This window comes from Acinonyx jubatus, chromosome D4 (assembly GCF_027475565.1).
Source record: "Acinonyx jubatus isolate Ajub_Pintada_27869175 chromosome D4, VMU_Ajub_asm_v1.0, whole genome shotgun sequence".
NCBI lineage: Eukaryota > Metazoa > Chordata > Mammalia > Carnivora > Felidae > Acinonyx > Acinonyx jubatus.
This window is the reverse complement of record NC_069391.1, coordinates 36,094,719-36,117,564: the sequence shown is the minus strand read 5'-3', so window position 1 is coordinate 36,117,564 and position 22,846 is coordinate 36,094,719. Positions and strand designations below refer to the sequence as shown.

General features: G+C 51.5%; 1 protein-coding gene across 1 annotated transcript; it reads left to right on the top strand.

Annotated features, from left to right (window-relative positions):
- Positions 1–2,675: 2,675 nt before the first annotated feature.
- GLIPR2 (GLI pathogenesis related 2) lies at positions 2,676–22,519 on the top strand. Its single transcript, XM_027039435.2, has 5 exons — positions 2,676–2,830; positions 11,996–12,104; positions 12,453–12,556; positions 14,458–14,535; positions 20,974–22,519. The coding sequence occupies exons 1-5, from the start codon at positions 2,818–2,820 to the stop codon at positions 21,132–21,134; spliced, it is 465 nt and encodes a 154-aa protein (XP_026895236.1). The 5' UTR covers positions 2,676–2,817; the 3' UTR covers positions 21,135–22,519.
- Positions 22,520–22,846: the final 327 nt, after the last annotated feature.

Below are 22,846 nucleotides of genomic sequence, written 5' to 3'. Positions count from 1 at the left end.
ACAGAATCCACAAATAATGAATTTCAACTGCATTGATAAGCCTTTAGAAGACACCAATTACAAATATCAGAAATGATAAAGGGTCACTATCAGACATCATTCAGTCAAAGGATAACAATATTGGCAACTTTAGGCATATAAATTCCACTACTTAGGTGAATAAAATACACAAATTCTTAAAAGGTACGAGTCACCAAAGCTCACTCAAGAAGAAAAGGGCAATTTGGATGATTTTATATGTATTAACAAAGCTGAATTTGTGATTTAAAACCTTTCCTCCCCCCCAAAAGAAAAACACCTCCATGCCTAGATGGCTTCACCGATGATGTGTAGCAAATACTTAAGAAAGAAATATACTAATTCTATACAAACTCTTCCAAAAAATAGTAGAGAGAACCCTTTCCAGTGTTTAATAAGGCCAGTGTTGATCCCCAAATCTGAAAAAGACATTACAAGAAGAGAAAACTAAATACAGAGCAACACCCCACAAAACATACTGAGAGAGCTTAAAGAGGATATAAATAAACAGAAAGTTACACCATGGTGATGGACCAGCAACTCAATTTTCTTAAGGGGTCAGTTTATCTGTGTATTCATGGCAATCCCAATCAAAATCCCAGCAAGTTTTTTGTTTGTTTTACAGTAATTGATGAGCTGATTCTAACATCTGTATGGAAATGCAAAAAACTTAAAATGAACAAAACAACTTTGAAAAGAAAAAGAAAGAGAGGATTTACACTACTTGATTTCAAAATTTATTATAAGGCTGCAGCAAACTAGACAGTGTGGTGTTAATGTAAAACTACGTGTATAGATCACTGGAACAGAATAGAGGGCCCACATATATATGGCCAATTGGGAAAGAAAGATCTTTCTAAGAAATGATGCTGGATCAAGTGGGGATTCATATGCCAGATAAGGAGAGAGTTATAATCCTGACTTCATACTACACACCCTAATTAGAATGAAGGTAAGAGCTAAAACTAAATTTAAGAGCTAAAACTTTAAAACTTCTAGAAGAAAACAGAAACATTTCATGATCTTGGAATAGGTAAGGAGTTCTTAAATAGGACATAAGACAGAAAAGAAGTCCTAGCTTGGGTCAAGCATTTCTTGTGTCTGACCTTTGTTGCCATTGCTCTGTCTCTGTTGCCTAAGTACCCACTGGAACCAGCTGGGCAGTGGCTCCCCCTCCAGCCCTTGGAAGGGGGCAACTTTGGCACTGCCCTGACCCCACTCGGCACACTTGCCCTTCCACGTGCCTGCTGCTAAGGCCGGCTCTACAGTCCACAACGTCCCATCCCACACAGACTCCAAAGACGCCGCTAAGTTGGGATTTTGTCCTCTGCCCCACCCCCACCCCAAGACCACCCTCATCTCCATACAAGGAAATGGGAGTGAAACTTGGTGGTCCCCCTCAACAGGCAGTGAGTGGCTCCACTGTGCTCAGCTATCTCCACTCCTGGCCTTGAACTTTTGGTTAAGATGGAGACGCTTTTCTCCAGATTCTAGAGGTGATATGGAATTCTTCCTACTGGGTTCATTTGGTCATTTCAAGGGGGACGTAGGCAACATGGGACAGGGCATTGGACATAAAAGGTTGGATCTCCGCCTAGTACCAAAAGTCCCTTTGAGTCAGGGTGGGCCACTCTTTCTAACCCTCCACCACTGTTTGAAAGCCTGACACAGGGGGAGGGAGTAGAGAGGACCCTTGCCCTACTGGACATTTGAAGCCCTTGGTATTGCAAATCAGCAAATCAGTTCACTCCAGTGCCCATTTATTGAAAGGTCCTACTTAAATTTAGCTTCCTTTAATTAGGAGTTACTCTGGGGAGTCACGCAGGTGACTCAGGCTGTGTCTTCATGCAAGTCCTCTACTCACACAGGGGTGGGGCCGTGACTGAGACCCTGTCTCCCCAGTGCCAGGTGTGTACTGACCACTGCCCCCAAGGTCAAGAAAGGAGGTTACAAGGACCCAAAGGCCCTGAGGGATGAGTAGGACTTGAATGGGCAGAGATGAGCCAGCACCAGCAAAAACAAGGAGGTAAGAAGTCTCCTACGTGTTTGGGGAATATAAAGTTTAGTTTGACTGGAGCATGGGATGAAGTTAAGGATTTGAAGAGACAAGTCTGGAGCCAGACTTCAGGGCTGGGGGATTCGGCTTGGTTTGATAGGAATGAGGGACAGGCCCACCGGTCAGAGCAGGGCAGCGGCAGCCTCCCCGGGAGGGTCGACGCAGGGCGTTACGGGGTGCGTGCCGGAACTCCAACTCGGACTCGCACCAGAGGCCATGTCCTGGGAAGCCCAGTGTCGCTGGGGAGGGAAAGGCGGCGCACCCGGAGCCTGAAGTGTCTCTGGTGGCCAGGCCGAGGTGGGGAGAGCCCCGAACCCCTGGTGATGCGCGACAGTGAGCACCACGGTCCTCAAAGCGCCTTAGCGGTTGCCCTACCCCCGTTCCGCGTCCCGAGAGGGGCAGCTCGGGGCTGAGAGATCCGGGAGGTCCCGGGCTCCCAGGCCGCACCTGGAGAGCCCTGGACGGCCGCTGGGGTCCCTTGGCTACAAGAGTTCTCTGAAGCCGGGCGGGGAGGCTCGCGGAGTGGGGGGCCCGCGGAGCCTCCTCCTCCGGGCAGCCGGCGGGGTGGCCCCGGGCTCCTCCGCCTGCAGCTGTCGCTGCCTTATAAGGCGGGGGCCGGGCGGCGCCGGGGGAGGGGCTGCGGCCGCCGGGCCACCTCCGAGGCTCTCCAGCGGCGCGGGGAGGGCGAGAGAGCGCAGCGCAGCGCAGCGGCAGCTGGAGCCGGGGAGCGCGCCGAGCGGGCCATGGGCAAGTCAGGTGAGCCCGCGGGCCGGCCGGGCGGGCTGCGGGGACGGCTCGCGAGCCTCGGCTCGGGGATCCCCGCCTTCACCGTCCCCCGCGGCGGGCTGGTTCCCCGGGGAGCGGGACCGCCGCGGCCACGCGGGACCGGGGCTCCGGCTGCGCCGCGAGACCCCCGGCTGCGGGATGGGGCGGCGTGCGGGGCGAAGCGCCCGCGGGCTCGGCGCCGGCGGTTTCCGGGGCAGCCAGGAAGCCGGGGTGGCCTTCGGGCCACCGCGAGAGAGGGAGGGAAGGAGAGACCGAGGGAGGGTCCCCCTGTCTGCGAGCCAGAGATTGCGTCAGGGAGGGCTTCCAGGCGCTGGGGATTAGCGCTCAGCGTCCGGCCAAGGCGTGGCTTTGCTTTGTTTCTGGAGCAGAGTTAGAATCGGCAAAAGCCTCCCAACTATGACAGCATCTCTGGCTGCAAAACAGCTCGCCCCAACCAACCCTCAGGACAGCTCTGAGCATCCTTTTCTCCTGTCGTTGTCCCTCCTCCCCTGAGGGCCCCCTCGGTGCCAGGCTCTGTGCCAGGCTCTGTCTGGCTCCACTCGTGCATATACACTCGCGCTTCCCCCTTAGTCGGACCTGTGGCTGCGCATCCTCATCACTGTGGCTGTCGGGGTGAACTTTCTAAAATGCAGATCTGTCCTGTCGCTCCCTAACGCTTTCCATCCCACTGTCCACAGGTGAGAGAGTACACACTCTTCCGCGGGGCTTGGAACCCCCTGAGAGTTGGTCGTCACCCGTTAACTCCCCTACGTTCAGCTGTTAGGAGGCTGTTAGGCACGCTGCTCCCTCCCCGGGGTTCCTTTTCCAGTGCTCGCCGCCACCACCTTGCCTCTCCCACTTCGCTGAGGTGGCAAATCCTCCCCATCTTTCTAGGCTCAACTCGGGGCTGGGACCCCTTCCCTGATTTCCCCATTCCCCCAGAGGGACGGCCCCACTCTGGGTCTTCTTTGTTGCAGCCCTCCCAGCAGTCAGCTTGGGACACTACCCCAGCCATGGACCTGTTTCCCACAGATTCCTCACTGCTGGTGGCCAGGGGCCATGTCTGTCCCAGCCTCACAGGAGGCTCTCAGTGAACAGCTGTCCAGCAGAGTTCAGGAGTCCTGCTTAATGGGAAGCTGGGGTTGTCATCCTCAGGTGGGTGAGGCTGGGTCCCTTCTTGAATCTCTTCTCAAGATCCAGACTCACGAGGTACCCATGCTGGGAGTAAGTGGCCTTCCCTGGCGTTGTTCCTGCTCTGCCCTGACAGGTCTGGCCTTCAGCCCTGGCTCTGCTAATCGCTTGCTGTGTGATCTTGAACAAGGCTCTTTCCTTCTCTGTGCTTCAGTTTCCCCATCTGTACAGTGAGGGTGGCCCCTATGATCTCCAGTATGGAAAGGTGACATAGGGAGTTGTCATGTAGTAAAAGAACAGGATGATAGGTGATGATGGGGCAAGAATGCGGCAGATGTGAAAAAGCATTTTGAAAATCAACTCCTTTCTCGGTACCTTAGGAGAAAATCCGCAAATTCTCTAACGTTACATTTTTATCAGTTGTTTCTGGCTTCTTCTTTAAGCCGCAGACCCACTGCTGTGGAGGGCCTGGCCTCTGTCCTCAGGAGTATTCATTTGGATCATGAAATGAATCACAAAGCTAATTGAGGAGGAGGGTGGATAGGCTCCAGTGATAGGTGGGAAGTGAGTCAAGCCGTGATTCAAGCCGCAGGGCAGGTGCCGGTGGAGAGCGGTAGGAGCTCAAGGGAGGGGGACATCTGTGCGGAGGGGACCTTTGCAGCCTCCTGGAGAGTCTTGGGGATTTGGACTTTACCCATGGGCCCTAGGGTGCCATTGAAAGACGTTGATCTAAACACGGCAAGACCAGAGTTGTGCCAGGGTGGACCAGACGGGGAGGGTAGAGTTGGGGGTCAGGGGGAGTTGCTGCAGTTACTCAGGAGAGAGAGATGGAGGCATCTAGGACTGCAGAGGAGGAGGAGGAGGAGGGTTTTTGAGGTAGTAGCCAAAAGTGGACTTGGTGACCAACTTACTGTGAATGTGAAGAAGGGCCAGCCTTGTGAGTCTGGGTGCGGGATGGTGGTGACACCTTGTGGGACTAGAGATGCACAGTCAGGCCAGTTCAGAGGAGGAGAGCAGTGCAGAAGGCAGGTAAGAGCTGGTCCTACCACCTACCCAGGGACCTTCCAGAATGCTGGTCCAGGCGTATCTCCCTCGTAGCCACATGCATTTTATTTGGCTGTCCCAAAGACCATGAGCCCCCAGGTAGTGTCTGGCCCCCTAAGGGTCTTCAAGAGAAAGTGGCTTTTCTGGGCCCCACGGGCCTTCAGCACAGGGCCAGCCTTGAGGTTCCAGGCCACCAGCCTGAGGTTACCTGCGCCTGCCGTCCGATAGCACTCACAGATACCTATCCACACAGGGGCTTTACGTGGTTCCAAAAAGACCGGGGTAAAGAGCCAGCCCCTGCCTCTTCTGGGCCTCAGTTTCCTCATCACTGCCTAGGGGCCAATCTCTTTTTAATATTTAACCTCAGATATATTCCAGAGCTGCCTGGGGTTGTGGGCATTGCCGAAAAAGTATCAAACAACCGTCACAGCTTAAATTCCAGAGGACACTCAGCCCAGCACTTAGAGTTTCCCAGGACCTGCTCCTCGCCCTGGTCTCCCTGCTGGCCTTCAGTTTGCTGCACGTGTTATGGAGGCAGAGAAAAGCAATGACCTTGGGCTCTGTAGAAGCCTCTAGCCCCTAATAATCGTGATTACCAATTATTAAGGTCCTACTACGTGCCACACCTGAAACTAGGTATTTCATTACCAACGTCTGTAACAGCGCTACAAGGCAGTTATTATCAATTTTACAGATTTACAGAGGTTGACTCACCTTGTCCAAGTTCACACCTTGACCAGTATGTGGACAGACTGGGATTTGAACCCAAGTTTCTGACTTCCCAGCTGTGTGCTTGCCCCTCAGACACACTGACCACTTTTCTACCTGCTCCCCAGATGCTTCTCACCCGAGATGCCAGCCCCACAGGGAACTTACACACCCTGCAATTATTGCTAAGTATCTTAGTGTCCCTCCGCCCACATCTCCCAGCACCCAGGGAAGTCAGAGCAGAGGGCCTTTGGGGACCGACTAGCCCAGGAACTTTCTACCAAGTGGAGCTGTCACACCTCTGCTGGGGGAGGCTGTGTGGGCTGGGTCACTCCCAGCTGTGTCATTGCCATCAGTTGATTTTATTGAAAAAAAAAAAAGGTGGGGGGGAGTAGTTCAAAGAAAGGGTTTCCTGCTTTGAAGGTATTTTGAAAACCACAGATGTCATCCTTCCTTCACACGGATGGGGAACCAGGGCCCAGAGAGGCAGGGACTTGCCCAGTGCCTGTGGCAGGCCCAAGGGGCCACAAGCGGGGCTGGAACGGGGACAGCCGCTTTGTAGGCGGAGCAAGCACTCTCCCGGCCCTGGCTCCTTCAGTCCTTCAAGGAGTATTGTCCTCCCGCAAAGGGGCAGCTGGGCCCAATGCTCCGGGACATCCTTGTTCCAGTAAGCAATTGAGCAACTCTTCAGTGACCATCATTTTTGTCATTAGGGAGAGGAAGACGTATATGAAGTGGAAAGTGTGTGAGATTTGAGGGAGGGAAGAGGGCGAAGGGAGGGACATTCTTACATTTGGCTTTATTGTGGACTTATTGTGTGACTTTGGGCAGTTCACATGTTCAGCCGTTCCTGTTCTACGGTTTCCTCATCTGCAATGAGAAGGCTCCCATCCTAGTGCCTTCTCTGTGCCAGTGTGGGACTTTCATTTATTTGTTTGTGTACTCGTTCATTCAGCAAATGTCTAAGCCCAGAGGTACTGAAAGAAGTCATCAAAGACCAATTTAAATACCAGCAGCCCCGCTTTCTCTAGAATCTGGGAGGGGCGGGACCCCTGGCTGGCAGTGTCAAAGGAGCCAGCACACTCTTGATCTGTGAGTCATGAGTTCAAGACCCCTGTTGGGTATAGAGATAACTAATAAAGAAAAATAAATAAACTTAAAAAAATTTGTTTTAATCTAGGAAGGGCTTTGACAGGGCAGTTTTTCCGAAGGCCAGAGGCCAAAGGATCTCTGCCCAATAGTGATGATGATAATTATGGTTGACATTTAGTAACTGTTCATTATGGCCCAGAACTGTTCTAACGCATTTACATAGACCAATTCATTGAATTTTCACAACAACCCTGTGAGGTAGAAACTGTGATCCCCATTTTATATATGGGAGAAATGTGGCACAGAGTGTGATTAAGCAACTTGTCCTAGAATCTACAGTGAGTAAAAGCTGGGATTTGCCTCTTGAATTTCCTGGAAGCCAGGCTGAAAGAGCAAGAGCTACCCATCTGGAACTCATTCTTTTTTTTGTTTTGTTTTTTGGTGGGTTTTTTTTTTGATCAACTTATAATTTTTCTTCCTGATAAACTAGCACAACCAGCTTTGCCCCAAACGCGGGACTAGGTCGCTTTCCAGCCTCTTGCCAAGGGGACAGAAGGGGCTCGTTCACAATTCTTGCCCTGACCCCTGATGGGCCTCTTTGGTGGGGATTCTGGAGAGGGCAGAGAAATGAGTCAGGCCCTGGGAGGCCTCAGAGGACATTCAACGCTGAGGGAGGAGCCTGTCCCAGCCCAAGGGCAGGGAGAGGGGGAGGGGCACGACCTGAGTCTATCTGGCAGTTAGAAGCTTGGGCCCCAAGTTCGGACCTTCAAGAGCCCCCATCCCAGTTCAGTGTCCTCTACCCTAGCAGAGACAGCCCAGTCCTGCCACCCTCTTTCAGCCCCAGAGAGCCATGCCCAGGCAGCTCCTTCCACCTTCCAGAAGCTCTGAATTCAAGCCTCACACCTGCCCCCTGGAGCTTCTACTCCTGAAGCCCCTGATTTTCATCTGGGGCCCCTCAGGCAGGTCGTTCATAAACGGCTTGGCATGGAGGAGGCTCTTGAGAAAGTTCTTTTCTCCTCATACTTCCTCCTCCTCGGGATCTAAAGACTCAGCCTCCCTGGACCTGATCCTCCTCCTGGATCTGGAAACCCTGCTGTCTCTTCTATGCGCTGTCCTCTGTGTCGTGGCCCTCGGGCGTGGTGTGGGGTTAAGGACAGGGTTTCCCCCTTCGTGGGCCTACTACCCCTGGACCAGTTGTGAGAACGTGGGCAGGTTACTTCCCTTGTGGAAGTAGCCTCAGTTTCCTCATCAAAACAAACAAGCAAACACACAAATAAAACCAGGGGCTCCCACAAAAGGTGGTGATAAGGGTGATAAGTAAATAAGATCGTGCACCGGCCTGGCACCTAGAAATAGTTGGTCAGCAAGCAGAAGAAAGGATACCTTCTTCATTCTGGGCTGGCACCCTGAGCCTGTATGACCTCTCTGAGCCTTGGTTTACCCTCCTACAAAATAAGGACATAATCACTGCCCTCCCCCATTGTGGGGTGGCTGTGAGGGCTCTCCCTGCCTGATGTGGGGATGGGGAGATTTTCTTTGACTTTTAATCTTTATGTGCAGATGTGTTCTTGGGTTTTCCTACAGAGCGAGGTGTGCCTTTTGCTGGGTGTGGTCACAAGTGGTATCTTGCCTCCCGGAGGCCCTGCTCTGTAGAGCCACCTGGGCGGGGACTGGCCTCCGAGGTGGGAGGGACTCTGGGGCCAGTGGGAGATGTGGCCTTGGGGCCCCCATGCCTTCCAGCCAGGGGTGGGGAGAGAAGGTTCCCCTACAAAAAAGTCTTCCTGACCCCTTTCTAGAAACCCTGGCCCAGGAAACTGGCCCTGCTGGAGACAGTGACTAGCTTTGGCTTCTGGGCACCAAGCTTAGATTGGGCACAGGAACTTTCACTTTTGTTTCTTTTTACTTCCCACATTCTGGGAGTGCAGTGACCTAGTTTCTAGCAGCCTTATATGTCCCTCTCTGCCAAAAAGACTGCAGGACCTCCAGCACTACTGGGTCCCCTGCAACCTGAGCACGGCACTCAGGGCTGCTTGTAAACAAACTGAGCTTCATCTAAGCTACCCACTCCTCCCCTGTCTCCCCTTCCTCCCCATAGCCCCGGATACACCAGATTCCCGGTGGCCCTGGCTTTCTCTGTGCCTCTCCACCTCCTCACTACCTCCTCCCGGAAGCCTTCCCCATTCATTGATGGTCCGCATTGCCATGCCACTCAATCCCTTGCACCTCCTGTGGTGTCCCACTGTGGCCTCCCCAGGACATAGGAGCTGGAACGGACATTAGTGTGGGCCTCGCCAAGCCTGTCCCTCAGATAGGGATCCTCTGCCACCTTGACCGCGTGCACCCACACCTGCCCCTGCACGTACACATACACTTACCTTGATCACTCCCTCTCCTCAGAGAAGCTCAGAACTCCTTGGAAGTCTGAGGTGGTCATTCAGTTGTCTCCTCTCACCCCACCCTGATGGGACCTTATGAGATCTCAGGATTTGAAGGGACTCGAAAGTCATCTGACTGGCCTCCAGTGCCTGAATCCTTTTGAGAGAAATCACTTTGCTTGTGCCGGAGAGCTCATTACCTTGTGAGGTTGTCAGTTTTTAGAAAGCTTTGATTGAGAGAAAGATCTTTCTTAGGCTGAGCTGAACTCTATCATCCTGCCTTTTCTACCCATTGACCCCGACTTTGCCCTGTGGATCCCAGAATCCATCAGAGGCCTCCACTGTGTCTTCCAAAGTCTGATCTGCAGGATGAACATACCCAGCATTGTACCCATTCTTTATAAGACCCCCATTTCTGGCCCCATCTCCACCTTGTCACCACTTCTGGACACACTACAGATGGTCGCCACCTGCAGACAAGGCCGGGGCCAGGCTGCGTGAAGCACACCAGCTGGACACCGGCTCGTGCAGGACAAGCAGTGCGCTGCCCGGGAGCTGGTGGGTTACTGGCCGCCGAGTCGCCCTGCTGACTCCTTTGCACATCACCAACAGGAACCCCTTCTGGTCCCCTTGAGTTGCTATGGCTTCCACCCGAGAGATTCTTTAAGAACCTCTGTGACTCCGTTATCCCAAATACCACATTAACATGCTAAACCCCAAATCTTTTTTATTATTGTGGTAAAAAAAAAAAAAAAAAAAACAAAACCACGCATGACATAACATTTACCATGTTAACCATTTTGGAGTATACTGTTCAGTAGTGTTAAGTATACTCACGTTGTCGTACAACAGATCTCCAAACAGTACCTTCCTTCCCTTTTCTTCCTCCCTCCCATAAACCTGAAATCTTTACCTTTCATACCAACGAGGGGTTGGCCCCTTTCTTGGCCACAAAGACCTGAAGAGTTCAGATCGCAGCTCCGCCTCTGCCTTGTGCCCAGCTACCATCACCCCTTTGTTCAGTGTCCCCATGTCTGCCCCCCCCCCCCCCCCCCCGTGTTTGCCTCCCAAATCCTGCCATTCAGCCCTGCCTCCCCCTGCCGGTGCCTTGCTGTGACCAGACCTCACGGAAAGGCAGTGCTGGGCCCCCGGGGTCCTAACTCTTCGGGTCATTGGAACCCCCTCGGGCAGCTAGCCACCACTGGCATTGCCTCACCTCTCATGGCCGCATTTAGCCTAGAGCTCCCTGAGGGCAAGCCTTCCTTCTGCTTCTCCTTAGAGACCCAGTGGGATTTGATCGGAAGCCCCAGGGGACATGGGGAATCTGGCTGAGGGAGGGGAGGAAGATTCCCTGTTGGGTCATCTCAGCCTCTGGGGCGAAGAAAAGAGCAGAGGAGAGGAGAGGACAGGCAGCCCGGTGAATGAGCTGGGGGCAGGGATAGGAGTGGCGCTTCTTTCAATCCTCCACTTTATTCCTTTGCTGCCCACAGCCAAGCCTCAGGGAAGGGTCCCGCCAGATGGGACTAGCTCAGTGTCACCCCGCCCTCCCCGCCATGGCTCTTACTCGTAACCCACCCAACTCACCCCATTTCACAGAGGGGCACTCCCAGATGCCTAAGACTGGTGCTCAGTGACTTCGCAGTCAGCCTGACTGGCTCCTGTACAGGCATCCTTGGGGCCTCAATCCAAGGGGCCACCTTCCCCATCCCCCGGCCCACGTTAGGCTGCTTTTCTCCAAGTTCCCCTTGCCCTCTGCTCACCTTCACCTTAGCCCTCTCATACTCTTTGCTAGTGTCTGTGTACAAAGCTGTCTCCCTTCTGTTTGCGAGCTCACTGAGGGCAGGACATTTGTCTCTGGACCTCTCACACATAATCCAGGACCTGGAGTAGAGAAGGCGCTCAGAGAGCAGACAGACAGATGCGTGGATGATGGGTGGATGGCTGGCTGCTGCTGCTGCTGAATAGATTATGAATCAGAAGATGGATGGACGAGTGGCGGGGAGACGGATGGAAGGTGTGGGATGGATGGGGTTCCATCTCAGATCCAAACTGCTGTGACTTCTGTCTACTGTTGGCTCTGCCTTCACCCACTTCTTCTCTCCCTGAATCCAGCCTCCTTCACCTCGTCCTTTCTGAGGTCATGACCCAGTTGGGCCCAGGCTCTACCTCTCCCTTCAGTGCACCCCTGGAGGACCCCACCCTGCTCCCCAACACCACCACATTCTTTTCCACTCTGTCCCTCACCCCACCTCCCCGGTGCTGTCCCCCCTGCTCCCCTTCTTCACCTGTCCCTGTCACCCTCACCACAGCCAGGCCTGTTCTTCCCGGTCCCCACCACATCCTGTGGGTCCAGTCTGAGATATCCAGGCTCTGCACATTTTTTTCCCAGCGGTTCCGGTTCCGTTGCTCACTGTCCCGCCCACAACCCCCTGCGTCTTCTGTGCACCTGTGGCCCATCTTCCACCCAGCGGCCAGCAGAATCTCTCAGAAACACAGATCTCAGGAGCCCAGCCCCCTGCGCCCATTCAGTCGCTTCCCATTGCCCCGATAAAGACCCGAATCCCTAATGTGGTCCATAAGGCCCTAGGTGACCCGTGAGGTGCAGACGCGCGGAGATGTGGAAGGTGACATCAGGGGTATGAAGCAGGGCATCGTGGTTGCTCGGTTGGCCCCGGTGCCCAAGGGCAGCAGCGGCCGGTCCCTGTAGCCTGAGGGTTGAGCTGGGCATCACTCTGAAGCCTGCCATCCTGCTTTTGGTGGGTCTTTTCTCTGCACTGAGACATTCTCCATTTTGAAATTATTGCAGCTTCCAAGCAGTTTAATAATGAGGTCCTGAAGGCCCACAACGAGTACCGGCAGCAGCACGGCGTCCCCCCACTGAAGCTCTGCAAGAAACTCAACCGGGAGGCCCAGCAGTGAGTGTCCCCAGAGCCCCGGGTGACTCTGACCTTTCGTGGCGCTGTGGCTGCAGTCGTGGCGGGGCCCTGGGGTAGCCGGACGGACATAGGACTGGAGGGCAGAGGCAGCCAGGCTTGAATAATCCTTGAGCCACTTAACCTAGGCAGGTCCTTTTCCTCCGAGCCTCAGTTTGCTTCTCTGTGAAATGAGACTGTTGGGGGCTCAGAAGAGATGCTGGCACGATGCTCCTGATTTGTGCAACTAGCCTGGGGCAGGGAAGGAAGCTCAGCCACACCAGTTTAGGGCTCATACTCTGGGGTTCCCTGGGCTGCACCCGCTCTGAGGAAGTACATGGACTCTGGCAGGTATTCGGAGGCCCTGGCCAGCACGAGGATCCTCAAGCACAGCCCGGAGTCCAGTCGCGGCCAGTGCGGAGAGAACCTGGCATGGGCCTCCTACGATCAGACAGGTAGGTCACTTTCTCAGCTGCCCCCCGCCAACCCCCCCACCCCCCCGCCTGAGCTGGGCCTGGGACATCCAGTATTCAGGCCCCTCCTGGCCCCAGCACCCTCCTCCGTGTGGCCTTGGTGCCACCGGCCCAGAGAGAGGCGCCCCAGAACCCTCCGCCTCTGTTCCCAGGGGCTGGTCACCACAAACTCTCCGATGGCCGGCTCAGGGCCAGGCCTGTGCTGGGTGCCAGGGACACAGAGATGAGTCAGACTGCCCAGCCCTCCCCTTCGGAAGAGCTCCCAGCTGAGGAATGGGGGCGGGGGAGACAAATCCATTTCTGTGCCCTTTTTGTGCAGGGTTTCAGCATGACCCTGGGGGCGCCCCAGTATCCCCAGCTACAGAAGAATTGTACTTTCTTCACATTTTTCTTTCTTTTAAGTGTTGGTGTATTAACTTTTATCACCAGAAAAATGCAATTGAGCTTTTGCCATGTTAGAAAAAAAAAAAAAGAGAAAGACAATTCCTCCATCCAAGGTCACAGCCTGGAATGATGATCCCCCCACACTGACCAAACATTCTTGAGCTTCCTGGCTCAGACAGGGCTGTCCGGCTTTTTAGGAAAATGCTGGAGAGAGCTACTGTGCCCTCTGGGGCCTGACATTCCTGGGAGTTCCCTGGGGGGGGGGGGAGGCCCTGTGGGCCTCCCAGTTTCCCCAGAGCAGCGGGCCTCCGGGAGAGGTGTGCGCATGCTCCCCAGGAAGGTGGGCGCCTTTGGCCTCCTTTCCAGGCTCAGGCCGCTGGCTTTGGTGGGCCTGGGAGAGAAGTCTCACCGAAGGGGTGGGAACAGATGTGATTGGTTCCAGCCTTGCGCTGACTCCCCGTGGAGCCTTGAGTGAGTCACTACCCTCTCTGGCCCCAGTTTCCCCATCTCTGTTTCGTTAGGCTGTCTTTATCCCCGCCCTGGATCTTCTGCAGCTTTAAAAAAATCCCAACACCCGGTTCCTCCGGAGATACTGATACAGGCTGTGGCAGGCCCCAGGCCTCAGCAACGTTTCAGTGTTCCCCGGGTGAGGCCAGTGTGTACCCTCTGTTGTGTAAGGTCTTGCTACTCAAAGTGTGGTCCACCGGCCAAGAAATGCAGACTCAGAGCCTTTACCCTCGACCTCCTGAAGTCAGAATTTTAACAGGCGCCCCAGGTGATTCACGCACAAATCACAGTTCAGGGTGGGACTAACTGCTGTGGGATCTGAGGCTCCCGGCTGTGGTCCCGACACCAACAGCTCCCAGAGAGATGCTGGGGGTTTTCTCCTACCAGCACCTGCCCGGCGGGGGCCAGCCGATGCTCTAGGTGAGGACCCTTCTGCCTGCAGTGGAGACCCTGGCCCACCAGCCCAACTGCCTTTCTTCCTGTGGATATTTCAGGAGACAGACTTTGGGTGGGATGAGGGCAGAGTCTCCCGAAAACTCAGAGCATCATTAGAAGCCCTTGGAGTACGTTGCAGTCAGCCCTTGTACGGAGGCCAAGAGAGAGGAAGGCCTTGCCTAGGATTACATAGCAAGTTGGTGGTAGGGCAGGGACACAGAGGCAGTCCTCCAACCCCAGGCCAGGGCTCTTCCCAGTCTCCAACAAAGCTCTCTCTTCAGCCTAGATACACTCCTGGGCAGGAGTCCCTATCTCGGCTCACTGGTGCTTTATCAGACATCTAACTGTGGGGTGGGTGGTTTGGGGTTAACGGGAGAAGATGGAAGGAGTAGTGAGTGAGATGATTTTCCTGCTGAGGTGTTGGGTTTTTTTTGTTTTTTTTTTTAAGTTTATTTATCTTGAGAGAGAGAGAGAGCACGTGCTCTGGAGGGGCAGAGAGAGCCACCCAGGTGCCCCAATTCCACTGCTGAGTTTTAAGCAGTGTCTTTTCCCTGCAGGAAAGGAGGTGGCTGATAGATGGTACAGTGAAATCAAGAACTACAACTTCCAGCAGCCCGGCTTCACTTCTGGGACTGGTGAGTGATGGGATCACACCAGTGGCCTGGTCCTGGGCAGGGTTGCACTTTGGAAAGGAACTAACGCTCTGAAAAGCGGCCATTTCCCTCCTATTTTACCTCTTCCGTATTTCTCCTGTATGACTTTGCCCAAAGGGCAAAACTCTCTTTCGCCATCATTTCTCCCAACACGCACACATCCCCCTCTATCTGAGAACACCCGAGCCACGGATTCCCTCCCCACCAGCTCCAAGTTCTCCGGATCACTAGAGTGTGTGTGTCACAGGAGGCTGTGGATTTTAACCGCTGCTCAGTGCTTGCTCCCGGGAGTGGCGCTATGGCCCATCATCCTACCGCCAGTCTTGCTCCCCTCCGATCCAGCCTGGGCCCACAGCCAGAATATTCGAAAGCCCTCTCTCTCTTCAGGAAAAGGGCCAAACTGCTCACTCTCTCCTCCTGGTCTTAACTCCCTCCCCCAACACCCTTCCCAGGTGCTTCCCACACCTACAGCCTCCCAGGCTCCCCCTTCATCTTCTCTCTCCAGTTTGGGGTTCAGGTGAGCAGAGAGCCTAGATCTGCTCTAGGCTCCAGCACTGTCAGTTGTGTGAACTTGGGTTGACTCCCTGTGCTTCCCCTGTCCCAGAGGGTGAGGGGCCAGGTGGTGGCCTTTAGGGGACATTCTGAGAGCTGGTGTTTAGATGCGGGGAAGGGCCAGCTGTGGCACCGGCATCGGCTTTTCTGCGAGGCCTCCAGAGTGAGCAGTAAACATTCAGCTTACTACAGCCCCACCAGCTGCTCTGTGCTCTGGGCTCCCTCCTGCAGGCTTCCCTCCAGCAGGCTTCCCTCACCTGACACCCTCTTTCCTCAGAACCGACTCAGATCGACTTGCGGCCCAGGATGCGTCAGAAGGGGCTGTGAGTTTCTCTGACCGAAAGGCACCAGGGAAACTGAAAAGGGGGTTCTCTGCCCACCCCCTTCCCTCTCCCCTCCCCCATCCCACCCATGGGTGGGGCCACTATGGCCTCTCACCCCCTGGAGCATTCTTCCGAAGCAGGAAGTGACACGCTGTCGGAGCCAGTCACTGTTTCCTGTGGTTTGCTGCTCACCCTTTTGGGCAGGGGTTCTTTCGACAGCGTAGGCAGGACTGTGGGGCAGAGGTGGAAGCATCTGCTGAGGCATTTCTCCTCTCAGCTCCCCGGGCTGGGGACAAGGAGGCCGCTGTCAGGGCCCTAAGTCAGAAATGACTGTTGGATGGCAGTTCAGTTGAAGGGGTGAGGAAGGGAACAGGAACAGCTTCCCACCAGTGTTTAAGGATGTATGTGCAGACCTGTCTTCTTTTCGTAAAGTTCGGCGTCCAGAAGACATTTTATTTCAGAGCGTCTGGATTCGCTTACCCCGTGAGCAAGACTCGCGAGCAATCAGACATGTGTCAGAGTGAGTTATTAGCGTTGCTCATGTGCGTGGCACTTGACAATTATAAAGTGCCTCCACAGCCACAGCCACGTGAGCCTCACAACACCATTCGTAGGCGGGGCTTTATTCTACCCATTTTGCAGAGGACGAAACTGAGGCCATAAAGAGGAAGAGTCTTCTTTTATATCTCCTATCCTCAGTCTGATGCTTTTTCCATGGCCCCTGCTTCAAGGTGGGAATCTCACAAGGGTCAGAGCTGGGAATGGGACTCAACTTTCCTTGATCACTGACCGCCTGTCCAACCTATTGACCCACATCTCCCAGCCCGAAAGAGGAAAACCTCAGAGCAACTAGCCCCTATGCTGTCCCAGGTGCCGGTGGGCAATGCCTGGGGGAGACAGCCTGATCCTAAGACAGAAGCACAGCTTTGGACGGTGTTATAGTCAGAGACTGCAAGACCCTTCAAGATCCTCGGGCCCATTCCCCGTGCCTCAGCCTCCCCAGAGCTGCTGTTTACAGGGATTTCCTGGCCTGAGTCCATGATGTAGGGGAAGGGCCTTTGAAATATCCTGTAATCTATCCCCACCCACCTTGGGTCAGCATCTTGTGACAAAGGACACAGTTCTGTGCTGTGTGTTGTGTGGAAAGAAATGGTTTCTTGCAATTCCTTTGTTATTTTCTGTTTTAATGAGTCGGTTGGTTTGTTTATTCTGAGTAAATAATACTTTTACATGACATGAAACTTGCAAACTGTATAAGGTAAAAAAGTCTTCCTTCCATCCCTGGTCTCCAGAACTTTCCCTTCCAACCAGTGATACGAGTTTCTTGGGTATCATTCGAGAGTTGTTCTGATTTTATACCAGCGTTTGTGTAAATATGTTCTCTTTTTCCCTTTTTTTATGTGTCAGATATATGATCTGTTTTGCGCTTTCTTTCTTCATGCAGCAGATTGCCAGAGATTGTTCCCTATTAATACAAAAAGAGCTTTTTCATTCTTTCTTACTGTTTTACGTTATTCCCTTGCAAGAATATACTGTAACGTATTTAATATGCTTTCCAAATGTGTATTCTAGCAAGCTTGGGTCCATAGCAGAAAAGAGGATGTGATCCCTTTTGTGGGGGGTGGGGAAGAAACTGTAACTGATTTAGTTAGAAACCACTGTGTATCTGATGGTTGCTAAGGAAGTCATGTTCTTTAACTCATCTCTGAATACCCATACTTAATTATCTCCGTAACCAGAGACCTCCCCAGCCAGAGGAAAAATTACTTAGTCTCATCTGTTTGGAAAAGGCTTCCACAGGCATGCAAACTGCTGATGTGCACCTTGTGTCTGTAATCACTTCCTTGGCAACCGGTGGATAAATGGCAGTTCATCCTTGTCTGGGCAGCAGAGAGAGTGAATGGTCAGTAGCCAAAGCATGTGGTTCTCTTGAAAGAAAAGGCTGGTGTGAAAAAGGGCTTGAGCCTTAATAAAAAGGCAGCTTTTAGAAACAGTGACATCTGGCAAAGTTGCCGAAAGCCTGGAGCTGTGACTCAAAAGTGTAAGGACCAAGGGTGAATTGGCAAGAAGTGTTTCTCCTCTATTTTGAGGTGAAAATCAGAGTTTATTGGGCATTGGTTAATACAAGTCTAAAGATATGTGATAAAGATACATAATTGAGCCTCGGGTTTCCTTTCCTTTAGTTCTTGCTTTGATTTTTATCACGGCAACTCTACTCATCAGTGTTTATGTTTGGTTATTTTCACAATTTAGTAATCTTAAATCTTTTATGGATGTAGACAAAGCAAAAAAGTATACCTAAATTTAATAGTTATAAAAATGGAGTTCAACCATAGGGCAAAACACACAATTTAATCAATGAACATTTTTTCAGTCCTTACCATACATGAGACACAACAGAAGATATCAACTGTCGGGTTGGAAGAGTGTGAATATCTACCGCTCTTTCCCTTTCTTTCTTTCTTTCTTTCTTTCTTTCTTTCTTTCTCTCTCTCTCTCTTTCTTTCTCCTTCCTTCCTTCCTTCCTTCCATTTTGTGGTAAAATATATTTGCCATAAAATTAACCATTTTTAAGAATGCAGTTCAGTGAGATTAAGTACATTCACATATTGTGCAACCATTGCCAAGAACTTTACAGTCATCACAAATTGAAACTCTGAACCCATTAAACAATAACTCCCATCCTTCCCTCCCATTTCCCCACCCTTAAGCTCTGGCAACAACCACTCTTCTACTTTTGTGTCTATGAGTTTGACTATTCTAGGTACCTAATATAACTGGAGTCATTAATATTTGCCCTTTTGTGTCTGGCTTATTTCACTTAGCATGATGTCCTCAAGGTTCATCCTCAAGGTAGGATGTACCAGAATTTCATTCCTTTTTGAGGCTGAATAGTATTTTATTATATGTATATATACAACATTTTGTTTATCCATTTATCCATTGGTGGATATTGGGTTTTTTCCCCTCTTTTGGCTATTGTAAATAATGCTGCTGTGAACATTGGTGTACAAATATCTGAGTCTCTGCTTTCAGTTCTTATGGGTTTATACCTGGAAGTGGAATTAATGAATCATATAATAATTCTATAGTTAATTTTTTGAGGAGTCACCATACTGTCTTCCACAGTGGCTGCACCATTTTACATGCCCATCAGCAATGCATAAGGGTTCCAATCTCTACACATCCTCAACAATATTTGTTATTTTCCTCTTCTTTAAGAAAAAAAAATAATATCCATCCTAATGGACGTAAAGTGGTTCCCCTCTTTCTTTCTTAGCTGCCTTGTGGGAAACTTAGCTCCTCTGATCACAATTTTCCTCCTTCCCTCTGTCTCTTCTGTTCTTCATCAGTTACTTATTGAGCATCTACCTGTGCCAAGCTCCGTGCCAAACACTGGGTATGTTGTGGTCAATACGAAAGGTGAGGTGCCCACCCTCAAAGAGGAAACATAGTCTCTTCAGTGTTGTTTTAGCAAATGAATGCCATTCTGTGATATGGAAGTAAATATTGACTTGTCAGAGGATCTCTGTGAGTCCTCAACAGTGAAGGTGGGAGGGATAAACTCCCAACCTCTACTCCTAGGAGACAGAAGTATTAATGGTCATTGAGCAAAGAAGCCACTATAGCAACTCTTTGACCCCAAAGCAGAAGGGGAGTTGGAAGCTGAGCTATATTAAAAGCTCGAAAGAAGCAGTGGGTGAGGGGCAGGGAGCCTGAGATGCTGAGCAGCTCAGCAAACCATAGAAGTGTCTGGAGGGTCAACAGTAGCTTGAGAAGGAACTGGGCTGTTTGGCACAGAGCAAAGGAAATTGAAGGAGGCTCTAACCTGTCAAGGTCTCAAAGAGCTCAAAATAGAAAGCCTGCACTTCAGTGAGGGCAGAACCCAAGTCTAAGATGGTTCTTCCATATGCCTTTTCATTCATTCACTCATTTCATTCATTCATTCATTCATTCACTCATTTCATTCATTCATTCATTCATTCATTCATTCAACAAAGGTTTAGTTTGTACTTTTCATGTGCCAGGCTGTGCCAGGGTACTGAATTTACTGAAACAATCTCATTCTTGCCCCTGTGAGTCTCCTAGCCTAGTCAAAGAGCCAAGCAGATTAGCAAGAAACCAAACACACATAACATTGCAAATGGTAAGAATGCTGAAGGGGAAAAACAAGGTATGATAAAATGATCTCGGGAGGGAGGTGTTCAGGAAATGAGTCACTGTGAAAGGCTTCCCTCCACAAGTGATATTCAGGCTGAGGCCTAAGGGACAAGATGATGTTGGTCATCATCAGAGCAGTCCACACAACGGCCAGTGTGTGTAAGGGCTCCATGGTGGGAAATAACCTGATGTGCTCAAGGAATGGAAAGGAGGCCATCAGGCCAAAGCCTTCACTTTCCTCACTTTTATTCTAGGTGCAATTGGAAGCGGTTGAAGGATTTTTAAGCAGGGAAGTAAACAGATATGTCTGAAAACAGTTACTCCGACTACTTTGGTAGAAAATGAATTAGAGGAGGCAAAGGCAGATGCTAGGGAACCAATCAAGGGCTATCCCAGTGGTCCAAGTGAGAAAGTTTGTGGTTGAGACCAAAGTTTGGGGAGTAGATGGACTTAAGATATATTTTGGAGTTCAAATCTTCAAGATTGAATGATGCATTGTTGAGGGAGAAATGTGGGAGAAGGAGGGATACAGACCAACCCCTAGGGTTGTGTGCATAAGGGGACCATTAATGGAAATGGAAGGGAGGAAGAGGAGCAACTCTGGTGGTGGGGGAATGGGGAGGGCGGGGAACCAAAATCAAGGATGAGGTTTGGATAGGTTTGCCTATGAGTCATCCAAGTGGAAATGTCAAGTAAGTAGTTGTATCTGGAATACAGAGATTTGGGCTGGAGAAATACATTTGAGAGCCAGGGAAAGATGAAATTACCTAAAGAGGACAGCAAGAAAAAAACAGAGAGCCCAGGACTGAGCCTTGGGAAGCGCAAGCCCCTCCAACATTTACAAGTGAGATGGAAGAGGAGGAAGAAGAGGCGGTGAGATGGGGATGCCCGGAGAGGGCAGCGTCATGGAAACTAAAAGAGGGGAGTGCTTTGAAAAGGGGAGGAGTCGACCCTATTAAATGTTCCTAAGATGTCAAGTGAGATAGAGACAAAAAGGGGTCTTTGGGGAAGAACATGGAGACAGATCATCAGTGACCCTGAAGACTACAGTCTGCAGGGAGGGGTGGAGTCAGGTGCTGGTAGGGTGTCATCCTAACTGTTGCGGTCACTCAGCTTTGTCGTGATCTCTGGGAGACCATGAAACCTTTGGGCATCGAGAATTGGTGGGGTGAGGAGGATCTGTGTGGCTGATTGAGAGGATGTGACGCCTCAGAAAATCAGGTAGGCGGAGCGTTCTATGTCTCCTTCCTCTGATTGGTGTGCGTGAAGATGAAGCCTCCCAAGCCTTACAAGACAGTGCAGGGCTCAAGAATCCTTTGAAACATCCTTCTCCAGATTCTGCTAACTGACCTGTTTCCCTCTCCCCCTGCCTGTGCCCCTATAGGACACTTCACGGCCATGGTGTGGAAGAATACGAAGAAGATGGGAGTGGGGAAGGCATCTGCAAGCGACGGGTCTTCCTTCGTGGTGGCCCGATACTTCCCGGCAGGGAATGTCGTCAACCAGGGCTTCTTTGAAGAAAATGTCCTGCCTCCAAAGAAGTAATTCATTAAACGTAATGGGAAGGTGGCAGACTGAGCGTGGATACGAAGTTCCTAGAACAACAAAAACTCAGCGGTGTGTCTGTCCCTGTGGGTGTACGCGCTTGGTGTGTGTGTGATGCATGTGTGAGTGTCTCTTGCACCACACGCTTGGATATACGGTTATGCATGAACTTATTCTTATCAAAGGAAGGAGCCAATGAAGCCTTTATCCTAATGGTTACCTAGACCACAATAATTTGGACTTCAGGGGGAAAAAATCAACTTTAAAACGTTTGGTTGGTTTTTGTTTTTTAAGCAAACTTTTTTTTGTATATTTCTTATAATATCCATCCCTGGTCTTTTTCTATTCCAAATGTTTGCGATGCTTAGAAGTGGAGTTCATTTTGTGTGATCTTCTTGCATTGTAATCTACTTTTGGTAGATACTTAGGAATATTAAACTCGCGTGTAAATGTAACATAAAACAGCTTTAAACACATAAACATAAAGCAGCTTCCATTGGAAACATGGGGCGGGCAGCAACTCCATTTCACAGCATCGTTGGGATTTCTCCGTTGTAAGACATGATGTCATCTGCTTGCCTCCTGGAATTCTCTGATGGGAATGCCAAAGAACAAATGGAGAGAAAATTTTACTTCCTCGCATTTTCTACCTTTAAATAGCAAACTAGCGCCACTACCACCACCCTTGCCCCCTCCCACCTTTTTTCTTAAAACCCTCTGGCATTGAAGAGCTCAGTATGTGCCTTCTGGTTTCTAAGGCCTTGGGTCAGGCCCGAAGCTGCCCCCTCCCCCACCCCGGCCAGGTGGCCCAGGGCCTGTTCTGGGAGAAAGCCCCTCACAAGGCCTGGGCTCGCGGCCAAGCATCCAACAGATGAAGTCAGTGTGCGTGGGGGTGAGTGTGAGCTCACCAGGGCCCCCAGAGGAAGCCCTCCAGCCTCTGCCCTCCCCTCACACACAGGGCGGGAGCCGGGCCTGTTCCTGGCGGCTGTGGCTGCAGCTGTGCTGGCGGCCCCTCCAGGAATGTGTGACAGGCCCAAGCGTTCCAGGGAGATATCCCGGGTGGGGGGTTAGAATCGCCAATTGGCTTCTGTGTTTTGCCTCAAACTACACAAAGTTCCCCTGAATAACAATTTCACATGGTCCATGTGGGAAGAACCAACCCAGATGCCAGGCTGAGTGGCGTGAAACTGGCATCTCGAGTCCTAAGATAGCAAGGGTGGGAGTTGGAAGGCTGCCGGCTTAAAGACAGATGTCTGAGCAGGCCAGTCAGGAAACGTGCTTCCTGAAGGTCTGTGTTACACTGTGAACGCAGCCTCATGCTGTGCCCTTCGTTTCACCCAGGGATGTTGACTAAGACAACAATAAAATCTTTTTCTTTGGTGTAATATCTTCCATGTCATTCGTGCCCGATTCTTAACTGGTGACTAAGGTAATCGTAACTGTCGGTTCCTGCCTCAGGTAACTCAAGCTTCTGAATACCTCCAGCCTCTCCCCTGTACTTGGTGCCTCTTGGGCAGCCATGTTTTGATCCATGTGACCCACCCTCACACAGCTGATTGGGCTGAAGTGGACACGTGATCCAAGGGCAGCCAATCCCTGGGCTGACCATGGACCAGGAATTTAGCTAAGACCTGAGGCGAGAATTTGCCGGTTGCACCGAAAAAATTCAGATGCCATGGGTTTGAATGAGGGCCATGGCAAGCCAAAACTAT